We start from the raw sequence: 19,235 nt of genomic DNA on the forward strand, positions 1-19,235 counted from the left end.
TACTTTGATAATGAAAAAATGAAAAATGTTTTTCCTTTTGCACAGACCAAATGTAAAACGGTTCCTTTGGTTTTAAAAAAAAAAAAAAATATTCTATATCCCCATAGAAAAAAAGGGAGATAACAGCAAAGTTCCTATTCTTATTATAAACTAAAAGGGCCTGAACAAATATTGGACCATGAACTGGAAAAAGTGATGGGAAAGTATGAGCAGATTCACAAGGCCTTACAGGTCTTCTCATTTAAGTTAAGAGGTGCTGACTGTTACTCTACATACAGTTTGAATATAGTTATAATCATGGTTATACCAAAGTTTCAGATAAATTGTCTTTGAAAGCAGCAATGCCATTTACCCCCAGAATATCTTCTACTAACACAGTGTTTCTGGATTTGGCTACATGTGCAGATACTGTGGTGCCATATTCAACAGGTCCAACAGACGTAAGTGGAGTTTGTCCATCTTTTGTTCCAGTTGGGGTAAACAAACACAAGGTCTGAAATGAAATAAAAAGACAAAGCATTGTTATGCTTGCAGAAATGTTAATTAATTTTCTGTGCTTATTAGTAAAACACTGTACAGATAGGACATTGTGTTATCAAGAACATAACAAAACACAATATATACACATTATATAATATATATATATATATATATATATATATATATATATATATATATATATATATATATATATATATATATATATATATATATATATATATATATATATATTATATATATATATAATATACACATATATACAGTGGTGTGAAAAAACTATTTGCCCCCTTCCTGATTTCTTATTCTTTTGCATGTTTGTCACACAAAATGTTTCTGATCATCAAACACATTTAACTATTAGTCAAAGATAACACAAGTAAACACAAAATGCAGTTTTTAAATGAGGGTTTTTATTATTTAGGGAGAAAAAAAAATCCAAACCTACATGGCCCTGTGTGAAAAAGTAATTGCCCCCTGACCCTAATAACTGGTTGGGCCACCCTTAGCAGCAATAACTTGCAACGAGTCTTTTACAGCTCTCTGGAGGAATTTTGGCCCACTCATCTTTGCAGAATTGTTGTAATTCAGCTTTATTTGAGGGTTTTCTAGCATGAACCGCCTTTTTAAGGTCATGCCACAACATCTCAATAGGATTCAGGTCAGGACTTTGACTAGGCCACTCCAAAGTCTTCATTTTGTTTTTCTTCAGCCATTCAGAGGTGGATTTGCTGGTGTGTTTTGGGTCATTGTCCTGCTGCAGCACCCAAGATCGCTTCAGCTTGAGTTGACGAACAGATGGCCGGACATTCCCCTTCAGGATTTTTTGGTAGACAGTAGAATTCATGGTTCCATCTATCACAGCAAGCCTTCCAGGTCCTGAAGCAGCAAAACAACCCCAGACCATCACACTACCACCACCATATTTTACTGTTGGTATGATGTTCTTTTTCTAAAATGCTGTGTTACTTTTACGCCAGATGTAACGGGACACGCACCTTCCAAAAAGTTCAACTTATGTTTCGTCGGTCTACAAGGTATTTTCCCAAAAGTCTTGGCAATCATTGAGATGTTTTTTAGCAAAATTGAGACGAGCCTTAGGGGCCAATTTACTTACTCACGAACGGGCCGAATGTGTCAGATTGCGTTTTTTTCGCAATGATTGGTATTTTGCGATTTTTTCGGAAAATTATCGCGACTTTTTCGTTACCAATACGATTTTTGCGGAAAAACGTAAGTTTTTCGTAGCCATTCCGAAAGCTGCGATTTTTTCGTAGCGTTAAAACTTGCGCAAAAAGTTGCGATTTTTTCGTAGTGTTAAAACTTGCGCAAAACGTCGCGCCTTTTAAGTTTTAACGCTACGAAAAAAGCGCAACTTTCAGAATGGCTACGAAAAACTCGCGTTTTTTCACGCAAATCGTATTGGTAACGAAAAAGTCGCGATAATTTCCGAAAAGTCGTAAAGGCGCAGAAAAAATCGCAAAAAATTAGAAAAAGTCGCAAAATGTTCGTTTTCCAATCGGAATTTTTCCAATTCGGATTCGTGGGTTAGTAAATCAGCCCCTTAATGTTCTTTTTGCTTAAAAGTGGTTTGCGCCTTGGAAATCTGCCATGCAGGCCGTTTTTGCCCAGTCTCTTTCTTATGGTGGCAAGTGAGGCCTGCAGTTCTTTAGATGTTGTCTTGGGGTCTTTTGTGGCCTCTCGGATGAGTTGTCTCTGCGCTCTTGGCGTAATTTTGGTCGGCCGGCCACTCCTGGGAAGGTTCACCACTGTTCCATGTTTTTGCCATTTGTGGATAATGGCTCTCACTGTGGTTCGCTGGAGTCCCAAAGTTTTAGAAATGGCTTTATAACCTTTACCAGACTGATAGATCTCAATTACTTTTGTTCTCATTTGTTCCTCAATTTCTTTGGATCTTGGCATGATGTCTAGCTTTTGAGGTGCTTTTGGTCTACTTCTCTGTGTCAGGTAGCTCCTATTTAAGTGATTTCTTGATTGAAACAGGTGTGGCAGTAATCAGGCCTGGGGGTGACTACAGAAATTGAACTCAGGTGTGATAAACCACAGTTAAGTTATTTTTTAACAAGGGGGGCAATCACTTTTTCACACAGGGCCATGTAGATTTGGAGTTTTTTTTCTCCCTTAATAACGTAAACCTTCATTTAAAAACTGCATTTTGTGTTCAATTATGTTATCTTTGACTAATAGTTAACGGTTTTTGATGAGCAGAAACATTTAAGTGTGACAAACATGCAAAAGAATAAGAAATCAGGAAGGGGGCAAATAGTTTTTCACACCACTGTATATACACATATACATACAGATATATATATAGAAACGAGTTGCTGAAAAGCTGCACACCATAAGAGCAAGATAATACCTGGGTGCCAGTGCTGAAAGCGTAGATACACAGGGTTGGAATGACGGCACACGCAGGATGTTTTTGAAGAAGAATCACAGAGGTTTAGATAAATAAATGTGAGGCTTTATTCAGTCCACTGAATAAAGCCTCACATTTATTTATCTAAACCTCTGTGATTCTTCTTCAAAAACATCCTGCGTGTGCCGTCATTCCAACCCTGTGTACGTATGTATGTATCTTGAAAAACATCCTGCGTGTGCTGTCATTCCAACCCTGTGTATGTACGTACGTACGTACGTACGTACGTACACAGGGTTGGAATGACAGCACACATACATACAATATGTACAATATATATATTATACACATACACACATACGAGTACACACATTTTAAGATGTTACTGGTCCTTTGAGGTTGCATTCTTTGAAGCTAAGCATGAATGCAAACAGGCTCAATTGAATCCATTTACAGTTATATTTGTCAGTTTAAAGACAATTTCCCATAGCTAGTTACATAGATAGTTGCATACTTAGACACATTTCAGCTTATAAACATTCATAGATATCACCCTAAACTGCTATTTTAGGTCTGGAAGACTCCAGAGTATTTTCCTTAGGTTTTTTTTCTTTTAGGGAATATACCTTGCCACTTTTATACACAGTTCTATTTATCAAACTTTTCAAGAACTATATCAATGACGATCTTCAGGAAAAAGCTTGAGATGGTTTTAGATTAAGAGCCTTGCTGCCCTCAAAATCTCCTCCATTTTTAATGGAAAGTAGAGTTTACTCTGCACTGATGATCACTCATTACCATGCCTTGCAGAGTTGCAGTAGTGCAACACAGATCAGTAGCAGGTTCATGTTTTGATGCAAAGGAACAGATTAGACTGAAAAGATAGGATGTCATGCAAATCTCTGAAATTCACAACATTATAAATAATTTGAACTGTTTAATAACATGATTTGCATCAATTCACACCACTGTTTTTATGGTTCAGGCTCCTAAATAGTTTCAATCAATTCTAATCACTGACCACTATCTTGGAACATCACCAAGAAGTAGCAACTATAGCTTAATAACATTAGTAGCCATCTATTAACTAAAAAAAAAGACAGTTATATAAATTGCACAAAATGGTCTTATATGTATAAGCTTGGAATTACTGTTTCTGTGCTTGTACTTATAATTTGAGATTTATTTTTTTTACATATACAGAAAAGCATAGAAAGATAGACATACATGAACGCGCACACACACACTGTAACCAGTTTAGAAGGCCTTTCTAGTGGTACATGTAAGTACAGGAACTAATAACATATACTAGATGGCTGAAAAACAATATTGCAGATATTAAGTTTTAAAAAGAATTAAAATGCAGAATATATTATGTCCAGACACAATAATGCATTGCTAATATAAGCAAGCAAACATAAGACATTGGTTAGTAGATTGGCATAAGGAAGGGTGATGGGATGCCAGATTCCACTACAAAGCTTTGGGGAAACAACAACATACACCAATAACTTGACAGAAGCAACAAGGGTGGTTAAGAATTGATCACTGTTTATTAGACATGAAAACCGTTTTGTAAAAAGTTTCTATACATTTACATTTTAAGGAGAACTTTCCCATTTTTTTTTCTATAAAAAAAACTTAATGTATGTTGATTTAATATTTTAATAGTCTTTAAATTATTTGTAGCTCCAATGGCAACAAAAACAAGTATGTATTTTTTGGTCATAATGAAAAGAAAAAAAAATATTCTAAAACTACTGAAACTATTTAATGGATGTGTACTGGAAGTTTATTATAGTGCTTTGCAAATGTCAGCATCAGTTCTACTCTAAGGGGGTTATGTAATAAAAGGCACTAAGTTTGCCTAAGAGCAGTAACCCATACCGACCAATCAGTGAGTAGAATTTACTGGTCACCTGTTTAAAAGCATACATAATAGGACTCGTAAATCATCTTTAATCAGCTGGCTTGCACTACGTTTCAGGAATCAAAACCAAGGGGCACATTTACTTATCCACGAATTCTCAGAGTTCGCTTGATCGGTCCAATCGTATTTTCCGCGATTTTTTGTGCGAAAAATTTGGACCGGTTTTGGCAGTTTTGGCACTGTTTACAATCGTTCAATACAATCGCCAATACGATATTATCGTGACTAATACGATTTTTTCGTAACTATTTTCATGATATTTGCGATCTACAGAAATTTTTGTTTCCAATGCAAATTTTTCCCATTCGGTGTTTGAACTTGTGTTTTGATAAATCTGCCCCCAGGAGTGCAGAAAATGCCAGCCAGACATTCAGTGTAATTTAGAATGACATTTTCTTTCACTTTGCAAAAACAATTTTTGCATTGAGCGCCTATTTAAACCATAATCATTACGGTACAGGAAACTGCATTACCTTAGGAACATTCTAATGCACTGGCTACAGATTGATTAACAATGATATTCTCCCTCCCTGGATAAGAGAAACAGACACTATCATCACTATTGCAAAACAAATTAAAGAAAAAATTAATGTAACACTTGAGAAAACTACACAAATCAAACCTTAAAGGAATTACAAAATTACAATACTTTATTCTAAAGAAAATCTCTTGACTGGTTTTTATATTATATATATTTTCAATTCCCTGGCAGTAGTTACAGATATTTAAATAAAATATATTAATTTAAATTCCCTTAGTAAAAGTTTCATTTAATGTAAAGGTAGTATAGGTCATAATATAAGAATTTAAACAAAAGTGTGGCACTGGAAAGTTTGATTGCACACCACTAGATGGCAATAAATTCAAAGCTGAGAAAGAAAAACCTATACTGTATATAGAAAAACATTTTAGAGGAACTTTTTAGTACATGTACCTCAGAAATGGAGGGGATTGTGGGTAGATATTAGAGAAAGAAATATAGCACAAAACAGAACGGATTTCACTATAGGACACCAATAGGTCCGGGGGGCTGGGTGGCATGCCGCCACTAAATTTAGGCCGCCCTAGGCCTAAATTGTGGCCTTACCACAAACCTGGGCCCTGGGAGGGACACAATGCTTGGAGCCTAAAAACATGGATTGGAGTAGGGAATATACATGCTTGGTAGGGATGGAGGAGAAATAGATTCTGAAATATCTAACCTTACCCTTTTAATTTTTTTTTTTTATTTTTTTTTATTTTTTTTTTACAGGCACTGTCACTTACCTTTTACATCCATATGTATGCAGAAAAATGTGACAGAAGATGGTGCACCAAACACTATGTATACAATGGCCCAAAGTGTTTAAGCAAATTTTAAGTATGGAAACAACGCCAAAACCTTGGTTAATAAATGGTGTTATTTGAAAACATCTGATTGGATGCTATGGGCCTTTAGATGTGGCCACATTAAGACATATTACAGTACTCCATAGTGTTCCATTAACATTCATGAACCGCATTCATGACTTCAGCACACTAGTTATTTTACAGTAAAGAAAGATCTATTCCCAGGTCAGACCTGGACCCTAGTTATGGAAAACCAGTTGATTTTACAGCCCCCATTGGTACAGATCAGTGTTTCCTTGACCTCACCCAAAAACATTTTCACTCAGGCCTCTGAGAACTATCAAACTATAACTCTTTTGCATCAGCAAAAGAAAATGTTATTGTGGCTTGCTAGCATGTTCATGGCAAACCAACAGTATTGATTAAAAAAAACAACAAAAAAGGTTATGGCTGTTTTGGGAAAGGTAAACCCTCAATGGCAAAACACAGCTGTTGGCAAGGCAGTTGTTAATCAGAAATACAGAAATTACATTATGGAAATCAAATATGCAGTAATACATAATATGTCCACCATGATGTAATGATGCAAAACAACCACTGTAATCTAACCACCTTACACAACAAATGAAGCCAACTTACGTTATTGCATTCTCCTAGAAAGTATAGTGCAAATCCATCAGCCTTTGTAGCTGTAAAGAGAAATCAGAAACCATTATATTTAAATGTTTATAGCTGTGACTATTACTTTTTAATTATGTCGTAACTATGGCGCTTAATGTCATATTGCAGCATCCTACTTCACATACCACAGATACCTGGAGGACAGGCTGGCATCTTTTTGTCTGGGGAACTGATTTCAGATAGCATCCAAATGTATTAAGTACAGAAGACATTAGTGTATTATGGGATACAAGACAGACATATTTGGTGAGGTTCAGATAGTGTAACTAATGCGGTCAGTGTAACTAATACAGTTAGTTGTACCTGTACCTACCACTTTTACATGCTTACTCATGTAATCACTACCAACCAGTAACTAGGTATCCCTTAGTTCATTCATACCAATGCCAAACCTAGTTACACTTGGACCATGCCAGCTTATATATACATTGTTTCTCTACAACCAGCAGTGCTGCAGAACTAAAGGTGGTCATAGACAGGCTGATATCTGGCTAAAAATTGAACAGATGTCAATTGAACAGGCTTGATTTTCATTTGATTGGGGACTACATGGGGGTAAGATTTGCTCATTTAATAACCCCGCCAAACAAGCAAATCTTACAGTGTATGGCCACCTTAAGGAAGTTCCAGGCCACATGGCTTCATGTGTACTTTAAGCTGAGCTGCTGGCCCTCTGCTGTTTCAGAGTGAAAGTGGCATTATCATATTGGCCATCAGTCATGCAGCAAAAAATAAATAAATAAAAATGCAGTTACGCATGCTGCAACAGATTACTTTTTATGCACATGGCCACACTGCAGCAACATGCCTTGTCAGAAATGTGCGTCAATGCAGATAATGACCAAAGTCTTGAAAGCCTTCATTAGCAGGCTTGTGAGGTTCCATTTAAGAGACCCATGGTAAAACCTGAATTTTTAGATGTTTCAGCAGAGTAATTGTGCCGAAAGAGTAAGAATTATTAACAAAATGTAAATGCAAAAATAGAAAGGTTTATTACGCAATATTTTGGTCTCACACAAAACCTTCATCTTGCAGTCTAAAATGGCACATAGTTTTTTTCTTTGTAAATGACCCCTATGGATTTGTTCATGTCAAAAATGGGCTTAATATGCATTATTAAAGAAACCCTGCCTTCTCTAACCCAAGGTCTTTAAAACGAATAGTTTTCCATTGCCCTAACACCTGGGCTAAGACCCAGGCTGAAATACTAATCTGTACAGTGTCTCCACCTATTGGGTATTTGCATTCTCTCAAGCCCAACATCACAGCTGCAGCAGCAATATGTGAATTCAAAACTGGCAGTTCCCCTTTGCAGTACTAGTGGAATACTGCAATAAACAGACACAATGTTGGCAAAGAATACACTTACTTAATTTACTTAATTTTTTTCGTTTTTAAATTAAATGTTGTTTTGTTCCCTGTTTTCTAGTAGCAGCCCGGCTATTCCCATTTCATATGTTAGTAAAAAGAATATTTTAGCAGCAGAAGCTTCACCCCTGTAAACCATGCTCTCCAAATTGAAGCTTTACTGTTTAGTCAATGATACAATCGAATACATTATGATTATTGACTTGACAGTAAATTTCTAGCTAGGAAAATGCTTAAGTAGGGGTGAAGCTGCTGATGAAAAAATAGGCCAGCAAATCACATTTAAGCTGTAATGTTTCCAGAGTAAGAGAATATGCTTAGAGAGCCGATACATGGGAAAAGTGAAATTAATGTTAAAAACATTGCTTACAAAAATGGGGGAAATCATAGCTGCTGAAATTCCTGACTACAGAACAACTGAATTAAAAGATAAAAGACACACAAAATAAAAGACCAGATACAAGTCTCTGAATATCACTGTCTACATCAAACTAAAAGTTAATTGAATGTTAAACTACTCAACAACATTAGTAGATTAAGAAAGAGGATCTGCAAGCTATATCCCCCTGATAGGTCCTGAACACATAGTACGGCACTGGGATGCACCTGTTTGTCGTTTGGTATAGTATGTTTGCTTTTTTTTAATTGTTTTGTATAATTTTGAGCCAATAAAGGGTTGTTTATTTCACTGAATAAATTGTTGACTGAATGTTAAACTACTGCCACAATTTGGTTTTTTGTTTTTTTTTGTGATAAACTGATTCACATTTCTTTATCTCCTCTAAGACTCAGGGGGTGTAGTATTCTTAATCTACCCAAAACTCTTGGAAAAAAAAGTCATAGTAAAACACCTTTGTATGGCAGCAGCCAGTTTTCATTAACAAATGTACGTGCAATTTTGGATACAAGTTTTTTGTTATATACTGTAATATAATGCAGCGTTTTTCAACCACTGTTGTGTGCCGCGAGATGTTGCCTGGTGTGCCGTAGGCAGGGCACCAATGTACTAGGGGGGCACTGCTCTTGGCACCAATGTACTAGGGGGGCACTGCTGCTGGGCACCAATGTACTAGGGGGGCACTGCTGCTGGGCACCAATGTACTAGGGGGGCACTGCTCTTGGCACCAATGTACTAGGGGGGCACTGCTGCTGGGCACCAATGTACTAGGGGGGCACTGCTGCTGGGCACCAATGTACTAGGGGGGCACTGCTCTTGGCACCAATGTACTAGGGGGGCACTGCTGCTGGGCACCAGTGTACTAGGGGGGCACTGCTCTTGGCACCAATGTACTAGGGGGGCACTGCTGCTGGGCACCAATGTACTAGGGGGGCACTGCTGCTGGGCACAGAGTTAAATTTTTTAACATTTTCTAATGGTGGTGTGCCTCGTGATTTTTTTCATGAAACAAGTGTGCCTTTGCTCAGAAAAGGTTGAAAAACACTGATATAATGCATATACTGTATATAATTCCAGCCTAATTGCAGTCGCCATGGATACACCTGACAATTGCGTTGATGGGTCAAAATGCACACAATATCAATATATAATGCTTAATATTTTCAGCAACATTGATAGACACACTTGCACACAATTATCAACAAAAGACAAAATAAATACCTTATCATCAAGCACAACTATGCCGAAGTTTAAAGAGGCAACTTTAGACACAAGTACGGTTAATAAATGGCATCAATCCAAGCAACAACTGCTTCATATTTTGTGATAACTGTGGCTGCTGCCATAAAAGAATCCTTATAGTTCTTCCATTATAATCTGATAAATATGATCTTTGGCAAGATTGCCAACAAAATGAAGTAATTTAGTTTTATTGATATGATGTGTCCTTATTCATTATTTAGAGAGTCTGTGGTCACAATTTATTTTTCCTCCAAGCAAACATTTCTGCTTCACCATTCCAATTCCTTGCCCCTTACATACTTAGGATAAGTACACACTAGTCAATATTTAACTTATGCAATTTGGTCACACAAGACAATGGTCACTTGGCACAAATCTGGTCATCTAAACAAGTAGACACACACTAATTCCAGGACAGTGAATAACCTCATAAATACACCAAAAAAAAAAGACCCTTGCAAACATACTGATCGGATTTATCAACTCTAATCTCATCCAATATACAGTCCCGAGTTAAGAGTAAAACATGATTTTTCTGGTTTTTTTATGAATTGTTACAAGTGGCTGTAACAGTGCTCACAAAAGATTTTGGCCAAAGATGCATAATATAAAATCACAGAAAAACAACTGACTTTCTAATTAATATTTAGCAAAAAAAAACCCTCTCTCTTTTTAAAGGAACAGTTCAACGTAAAAATGAAGCTGGGTAAAATATATAGACAGCGTAAAATAAAAAATAATTGTAATATAGCAATCTATAAAGACTGTAGCGAGCAGATGTCTAACATAATAGCCAGAACACTACATGGGACATAACTATTCAGTTAGTTTGTGAACAAGCAGGTCAGATTCAAAAGCAAACTGAACTGGTTACTGATTGCCAATAGCTTAGAGAGCTGTAAAGGAGGAAGCAGAGTTCTGGCTATTATGTTAGACATCTGTTCACTCCAGCCTTTATAGATTACATTTTTGGCTAACTAACTATATTGAAAACTTTAATTTTGCACTGTCTATTTTACCCAGTTTAATTTTTACACTGAACTATTCCTTTGTCTACTGCAAATCTAAATGAAGTGTAAATTCCCATAACATTAAAATGCATATTTACCTACCAGTTTTGATGATATCACTTAATTCATAAAGTAGTAACTTATTGTCTCCCCCAGCATCTAGCCGCTGCTCCATATAGCTATTGAGTTCATACACAACTCCTTGCATATTTGTATCCTGGTACTGCTGAAGAGAAAAAAAATGAAGCATACAATTAACGTGCAGTTGGCGTTATGAGATGAAAATGAGATGTCACATGTCATATTAATGATTATTAAAGGAGACATTTTATTTAAAACTTCAGTTATAATTCAGTTATAATATTCATACTCCCTCAAAATGTGAAATGATGCAGAAAGAAAGATATTTGTCATTATATGAGAGCTGCATGAGTGTCGCTTCAGTCTCCCACAGGAAGTGGTCACAGCACACCACATACTAAGGAGTCTAAACCGGAAGCTTGCATAAGGTCTGGGTACAGCACAGTTTTCAAGCAGTTATGGACATATTTGAACCCAAAAGGTATTAAAATAAAAGCACTTCCTTCTATTTTACATGGTTTAGTGCATTGTAAAAATGTATGGTATATATCCCCTTTAAGTATTGAATGCACATTATTAGTGAGAGGATTTAATCAGCAAGGTTGAGTAACGAAGCCCCTGTAGACCCGATTTATGCAAGTGACTATTTCCTTTCAATTTGTACTAAAGGTATCTCTAAAAGGTACAGTAACCCATGTTTAAATGCTATCCATGCAGAAGATATTCGTAAGAGGTTTTGGGTCTCAGGCCCCCAGTTTGCAATCCATTTTCACAGACAACCACTTATGGTTCCAGCCTCTGCAGTCTTACTGAGGCAGACCTGCCCACCCCTCCTATTTGTTTTTTTAGGCGTTACAATTTTTGACTCCCTCCCGCAGTCCACTGTCTCATTTTCCTGATTTTCTAGCTCCTCTAGCAAAAATCCGGTGTGCCCATGTGCAGATGCATTCAGTGACAGAAGCAGAGTAATGTGCGTGTACCTAAAGATATGTAGGCGATAAAATGTTGTAAGGTGCAAGTTTTTAGATGAAATTCACAAATTAACCCTTTTTAAATTTATCAGAATGTGTGCTTCTCCATGAATATATGGTTCTGGTCAGAACCTGGGGTTATCCATATAAGGCATGGTGATCTAAATTAAGGAAAGACCCCTTCAAATAAGGATTAATTATATCTTAGTTTGGATCAAGTAAAAGGTACTATTTTAGAATTTCAGTTTTTTTTAAAAGGATTTCCTTTTTCTCTGTATTATTTGATTCACCTTCCATAATTCAGAGCTTTCTAGATAACTGGTTCCCGGACAACAGATCCTATATCTATATAAGCAAGTATAGGCGACATGGAGCTTTCAAAATCAGTTTTATTTACGCAAATATAATAAAACATTCCTGCTACAATTCTTTGTAAAGTATTATAAAAAGGTATTTTGTAGGTATTTATAGTATATATAAATGTTCTGTGTAATGCACTGTTAATAATTATATTAAATTACAGTATAACTAGAACATTAAATTCACCAGTCTGTTATAGAAGCTCCGCCTAACCCAATAAGACCAAAATTATTAATTCCATCTACTGGGATTTAGCAAACTGATCTCTATAGGGACTGTGGGCATCTATGCCATGGTAATGACGTATTTAACATAGGGCACTTGTAATTACATGCAGTGCTCTGGATAGCGAGGTTGGGAGAGTTCACACTTAGAATGAGGTCAGTCTTTCAACTGACGTTAAAGTGTGTGCACTGGGAGTGACGCAGAGTGCTGTAAATAGAGCAGAGGGCTGCACATGGGGAAAGATGTACTGTACTGCATTCTAAATAATGAGTTACAGTATAATGGCAACAACATTCATTATTATATACATAAAAGCTGTAAACAACAAACATGCTGCAAGAAATTTGTGGAAGGCTATCCAAAGCAATGGATTCAAATTAAGGTAATGCCACTAACTACTAGCAATATTATATTATATTATCAGTTATTTGGACTTGGTATTCAGGTGAATATGTTGTAGCATTTTTAATATTTAGCAAAACCCCAAAATTACAGATTGCTCAAATTCTTAAAATTTGACCAGGGATGCACATACCATTCAATTGTCAAAAAGTCAAATTGTAAAAAGTCAAAGCTGTATCCACATTTCAGTTGCATCAATCTGTGTTTTATCTGCTTATGGGAAGGCTTTCATTAAACCTTTGACTTATTACCTATTACAGCAACTATCATCTATGACAGTGCTGTCCAACTGGCATAGATTCCAAGATGGTAACCTCCTGTGACAGGTTTGAAGTCTTGGATCATTGTTGTAGTTGAGAGGCTGAAGCTTTAGGCTAGTGCAATACGTTTAGTATACAGTGGTGTGAAAAACTATTTGCCCCCTTCCTGATTTCTTATTCTTTTGCATGTTTGTCACACAAAATGTTTCTGATCATCAAACACATTTAACTATTAGTCAAAGATAACACAAGTAAACACAAAATGCAGTTTTTAAATGAGGGTTTTTATTATTTAGGGAGAAAAAAAATCCAAACCTACATGGCCCTGTGTGAAAAAGTAATTGCCCCCTAAACCTAATAACTGGTTGGGCCACCCTTAGCAGCAATAACTGCAATCAAGAGATTGCGATAACTTGCAACGAGTCTTTTACAGCGCTCTGGAGGAATTTTGGCCCACTCATCTTTGCAGAATTGTTGTAATTCAGCTTTATTTGAGGGTTTTCTAGCATGAACCGCCTTTTTAAGGGCATGCCACAACATCTCAATAGGATTCAGGTCAGGACTTTGACTAGGCCACTCCAAAGTCTTCATTTTGTTTTTCTTCAGCCATTCAGAGGTGGATTTGCTGGTGTGTTTTGGGTCATTGTCCTGCTGCAGCACCCAAGATCGCTTCAGCTTGAGTTGACGAACAGATGGCTGGACATTCTCCTTCAGGATTTTTTGGTAGACAGTAGAATTCATGGTTCCATCTATCACAGCAAGCCTTCCAGGTCCTGAAGCAGCAAAACAACCCCAGACCATCACACTACCACCACCATATTTTACTGTTGGTATGATGTTCTTTTTCTAAAATGCTGTGTTACTTTTACGCCAGATGTAACGGGACACGCACCTTCCAAAAAGTTCAACTTATGTCTCGTCGGTCCACAAGGTATTTTCCCAAAAGTCTTGGCAATCATTGAGATGTTTTTTAGCAAAATTGAGACGAGCCTTAATGTTCTTTTTGCTTAAAAGTGGTTTGCCTGCCATGCAGGCCGTTTTTGCCCAGTCTCTTTCTTATGGTGGAGTCGTGAACACTGACCTTAATTGAGGCAAGTGAGGCCTGCAGTTCTTTAGATGCTGTCCTGGGGTCTTTTGTGGCCTCTCAAGTGAGTTGTCTCTGCGCTCTTGGGGTCATTTTGGTTGGCCGGCCACTCCTGGGAAGGTTCACCACTGTTCCATGTTTTTGCCATTTGTGGATAATGGCTCTCACTGTGGTTCGCTGGAGTCCCAAAGCTTTAGAAATGGCTTTATAACCTTTACCAGACTGATAGATCTCAATTACTTTTGTTCTCATTTGTTCCTCAATTTCTTTGGATCTTGGCATGATGTCTAGCTTTTGAGGTGCTTTTGGTCTACTTCTCTGTGTCAGGTAGCTCCTATTTAAGCGATTTCTTGATTGAAACAGGTGTGGCAGTAATCAGGCCTGGGGGTGACTACAGAAATTGAACTCAGGTGTGATAAACCACAGTTAAGTTATTTTTTAACAAGGGGGGCAATCACTTTTTCACACAGGGCCATGTAGATTTGGAGTTTTTTTTCTCCCTTAATAACGTAAACCTTCATTTAAAAACTGCATTTTGTGTTCAATTATGTTATCTTTGACCAATAGTTAACGGTTTTTGATGAGCAGAAACATTTAAGTGCGACAAACATGCAAAAGAATAAGAAATCAGGAAGGGGGCAAATAGTTTTTCACACCACTGTATAAATCTGGCATTTCTAGCTATTTTAATTTTTAGGGTCTAGTTCTACTTTAAGGCTATTGGCAATGGATAGCTGCCAATCAGCTCCCTTCTGCTCTTACAGCACAGACCAGCTTTGGCGGAAAACCAAATCAAGTGGATCTCTGTCCAACATGGCCACCTATGTGCTGGGGGACATAGACGAATTAGATAATTTGGCCTTTGAGCCAACAGTTACATTATAATTTTATACCAATGCTGGCTTTTGGGAAAGGCAGGACTGTAGAGTCGGTACATAAATCCTTCAACTCTGACCGACTCCTCAGTTTAAGGTTCAACCAACTCCGACTGCAGGTACCCAAAATTGCTTTCGATTCCACAAATCTGACTCCCTGGCAGGGCTGCAAAGTCCGTACATAAGTCCGACTCCAACTACTCAATTTATGTATGGCCAGCATAACTGCCAATTGTTACACGCCAAACTGCCAAATTGGTTTTTCGACAGTGAAGAATGACTGCTTGTATTACTGCATAACACCATCTTTATTCCAATTACTTTTCCAGCTTAGTATTAAGTTGTTTTTTTTTTTTTAAAGACAAGCCATATTGTACATATTAATAACCTACAGTAGTATCTGATTAACCCCAATTCATTTGCCCTTTAAGAAATGGGGGGGGGGGGGTTAAGCATCTGCCAATAAATAAAGAAACTCCTTTAACTGTGACCAGCTATGCAGAGGCAAAAACAGTGGAAATCAGGCCAGTTTCTGATTGTGTAGTATTGACAAAACTTTGCATCCTTTTGCTTTACAAAAGTGAACAAAAGCCACACACACACAGCTTTTGTTCATTTGCATGCAAGTAATGCAAATGGTACAAACCTATCATTCTCATGAATGGATGGCAGCAGAAAACAATGAAGCAAAAAACCATGTAGAGTTAGAAAAAAAACAAACAGCCTATGTCACTAAACAGGACATAATATTACAGTGTCACAAAAACAGGTCACTATCCCTGCAATAGACAATTCTGAACACAGTAATAACTTGCACAGTCTGAATTTCACATCTCATTTTGACAAGCAGCTATCTACGCTATACCCAGCATGATTAGAAATGAGATATTTAAGTGGTTCCTACTACAAAAAATGTTATACTTTCAAGTTCCATGCCAAACCCTTCTCCTAAACATTAGGGTTTCAAGAAAGACATACTGTATGATCCAGCAGCATATAAAAACTTTGAACATCAAAATAAGTGTGAATAAGGAATAAGAAAACTACGAAACATTCTCTCATAACTTTAAAGCAATTAACTTCAGTATACACTCTTAGAAAGACACTTAATATCGACAGAGCCCCCTTTGAGTTCTGGATTTTGTTTAGGGCCTTCCTTAGTTCCTAACAATGGTCTAGATATAGAAAGACATGGTTGAATTGGGCATTTAGCCATATATGAATATAATATATAAGACAACAAGTATGTGTTCACCCCAACACTCGCCCTGACTGACCTTAAATTTGAGGTTTACCTTAAAATGAACATTTAATAGGTTATAGAGTGGCCAATTCTAAGCAGCTATTCAACTGATCTTCATAATTTGTTATAGTTTTTTATTATTTGCCTTCTTCCAACTCTTTGCAGTTTTTAAATGGGGGGTCACTGACCCCAGCAGCCAAAACACTATTGCTCTGTGAGGCTTCAGTTTTGTTGTAAATCTTACTTTTTGAAACTTTTACTATTCGGGCTCTCTCCTATTCATATACAAGTGTCTCACCCAAACCATTCCCTGGTTGCTAAGGTAACTTGGACCCTAGAAACCAATCAAGTGCTGAAACTTCAAACTGGAGAGTTGCTGAACTGAAAATAAACTAAAAAACTACAAATAAAAAATGAAGACCAAATTGCAAATTGTCTCAGAATATTACTCTCTACATCATACTTAACATTAATTCAGATTCCTTTAAAAACTGGGTTGTTGTCAGTAATTTTGTTTACAAAAGTAGCCCCGATTTTTATTTCTAAAGACACTGTTGTACAGTATTAGGGCAAAGACACACAGGGCGATTAGTTGCCACGACTTTTAAAGAACTCTGTCACGGCGACTAATCCATGACTTACAGCCCATTGATCAATTATGTCGCTGAGCCAAATTGCTCGCTCAATTTCGCCGCACGGATTAGTCGCAGCGACAGCGACTAATCGCCTGGTGTGTCTTCGCCCTAAAACTACTTCAAGTTAGCCACAGAACCAGATGACACAAAGGGAGCAATAACTTAAAAGGCCTTTTTCTGATTAACCTAAAAGCCAATCTTACAGTACAATATTTGTTTTTTTGCTTTTGTAGTTGCAAATCTACACGAGACACATTTAATTCAAAACAAGCCCATTAAACCTAAAAGTAACAATAGAATGTGAAGAGCAGCACATTATGTTAACTTTATTATGAGACAAAACAGCATTAAAGTATCAGGTGAACAAAGAAAACCCTTTCCTAGTTAGTAAACTTCCAGGCAAGATGAACTGGCAAACTGCTACACTGCCATGAGGACTGCAGTTTGCCCAACACTCCCTTAAAAACAAAACAGGTTGAACATCTATCATGGTCCAATAATTCAGTTGTGAAGCTATTTCACCTATACAGGAGATTGGTCAATATGAAATTGATCCTAAGAGAAATTGCCCTCACTTTTGCATAGGCATGCCCTCTTGCACAGGGTGTGCAGAAAAAGATACCATTTCCAGCATTGAAGCTGTGCAAGATTTTGTGTTCACATTTTAGCTGTTAAGACAAAAAATCTGATAAAAAGTTGTAAGATCGATACCAAACCAGAGTGAAAAATTAGGTCATCTTGTTGGAAACGTATCATTTAACTTAATAAATGAAATACAGTTCTTTGTGGTGAACCTTGGGAACCTAATATAGACAGAGAAGGAGAAATACCTGATAGCATTAAAAGGTAGCGTTCACCCTGGAAACACATTTTCCAATTCTGGTGTTTTCAGAGAGTACACAGGAAATAAAGGGGGGGGGGGGGGGTCACATACTATGGAATGGGTTTAAGTTTAAACTTAGAAAAAAAAAAAAAAAAAAAGATAAAAATAGAAAGCATAGTCTTCTGTTGTATCTTCTACCTTTAAAAAAACTTGGAAACTTGGAAGTTGAACATTTAAGCTCAGTTTCTTTAAAGAATCAAATGTTATGCTATGTAATTGTTTTTCCATGAAAATAGACAGCATCTCAGGTATCACAACACCATCACCTATTTAAAATGCAAAAACAAGGATAACATTTTCAGATTATATTTTATGCATAGTAGAAACTTTTCTGCTACTTTATAGTCATAACATACACAACTTTATTTTTAAAATGAATGAAATACTGATTTTCTTCCCTATATGTACATATTCTATAAAAATTCTGTGGCCTTGCAGAATTAAGCCCAGCTTCAGCTATTATAAAACATTTAATTGTTTTGATTCGTGTCTACCAGTTCCGGTGTTTTTCCTCTTGAGGTCTCCACTGTTAAGAGAAATGGAGTGCAATTGTGACCAAATTCCTCTCAAGTGAATACCCTAAGCCTCAGACAGGGAGTTGTGGGATGGAATACTGCGATACTTACCCTGCTAACTTCTGTAGGCGTCATATCTGTTAAGGGGAAAACACAAACAAAAGATCAAAATAGATAACTAATGCATATAATAAAAAAAATAAAGCAAATTAACCTGCTGTTTTGTCATTTGAGAGGGTACAAATGTTGGAGAATTAACATACAATTCTAAATGGCAATGGGACAACGTTAACGCTTTTGTAAATTTATTTTTTACATTCTATTTAGTATCATATGTTGCCACCATTTAATCACTAAAAACTGATTAAAAAAATGACTGTGCTCTGCTTTTGTGTGCCACTGTCTTATGGCTCACTTTATTTGTTAACAGGGAGGTTAAGTGACTTTGGAACACTGAGTACAAAAGGTCTATGACAGGCTTTTTTTTTTCTTTTACCGTTACCGTGGTTAAAATACACTTGTCTGCTAATCACTGGTTCCCACTGAGCTATAAGGGAAGCAGGAATACAGAAAAAGCAGTGACAGGTGGAACGCCACACATAGAAGTCCCCCCTTTGGGTTTCTGAGCGGTTGTCTGCCTGTTAACACTTTAGGTAACTTGTTTTCCCACACAGATCTAGGGAAAACAGCGATGGGCAGACAGGAGCATTCTAACTACAATTGTTTTTCACCTAAGCACCCTTTGCACTATACACAGTAGTGTTAACACATTCCTTTCCCAAAACAACTTCTCCCAGATTTTTTATATATTTTATTTCAACGCAGCATTAATCTAACACACCAAGATTTAACAGGTGGTTTTATAG

At 36.9% G+C, this 19,235-nt stretch overlaps 1 protein-coding gene across 6 annotated transcripts in view; it reads right to left on the bottom strand.

Moving 5' to 3' along the window:
• The window catches only part of pde10a (phosphodiesterase 10A), a 215,295-nt gene that overhangs the window by 28,715 nt on the left and 167,345 nt on the right, over positions 1–19,235 (bottom strand). For 3 of the 6 annotated variants that reach the window (XM_031902028.1, XM_031902029.1, XM_002938978.5), the window contains 4 exons: positions 18,481–18,506; positions 10,938–11,061; positions 6,777–6,826; positions 353–493 (listed from right to left, as the gene is read on the bottom strand). In XM_031902028.1, the coding sequence (XP_031757888.1) occupies positions 353–493; positions 6,777–6,826; positions 10,938–11,061; positions 18,481–18,506 (341 nt within the window). Of the gene's footprint in view, positions 1–352; positions 494–6,776; positions 6,827–10,937; positions 11,062–17,992; positions 18,121–18,480; positions 18,507–19,235 lie in introns of all 6 variants that reach the window. The other 3 variants (XM_031902032.1, XM_031902031.1, XM_031902030.1) reach the window with 3 other exon arrangements.

Source organism: Xenopus tropicalis, chromosome 5 (genome assembly GCF_000004195.4).
Source record: "Xenopus tropicalis strain Nigerian chromosome 5, UCB_Xtro_10.0, whole genome shotgun sequence".
NCBI lineage: Eukaryota > Metazoa > Chordata > Amphibia > Anura > Pipidae > Xenopus > Xenopus tropicalis.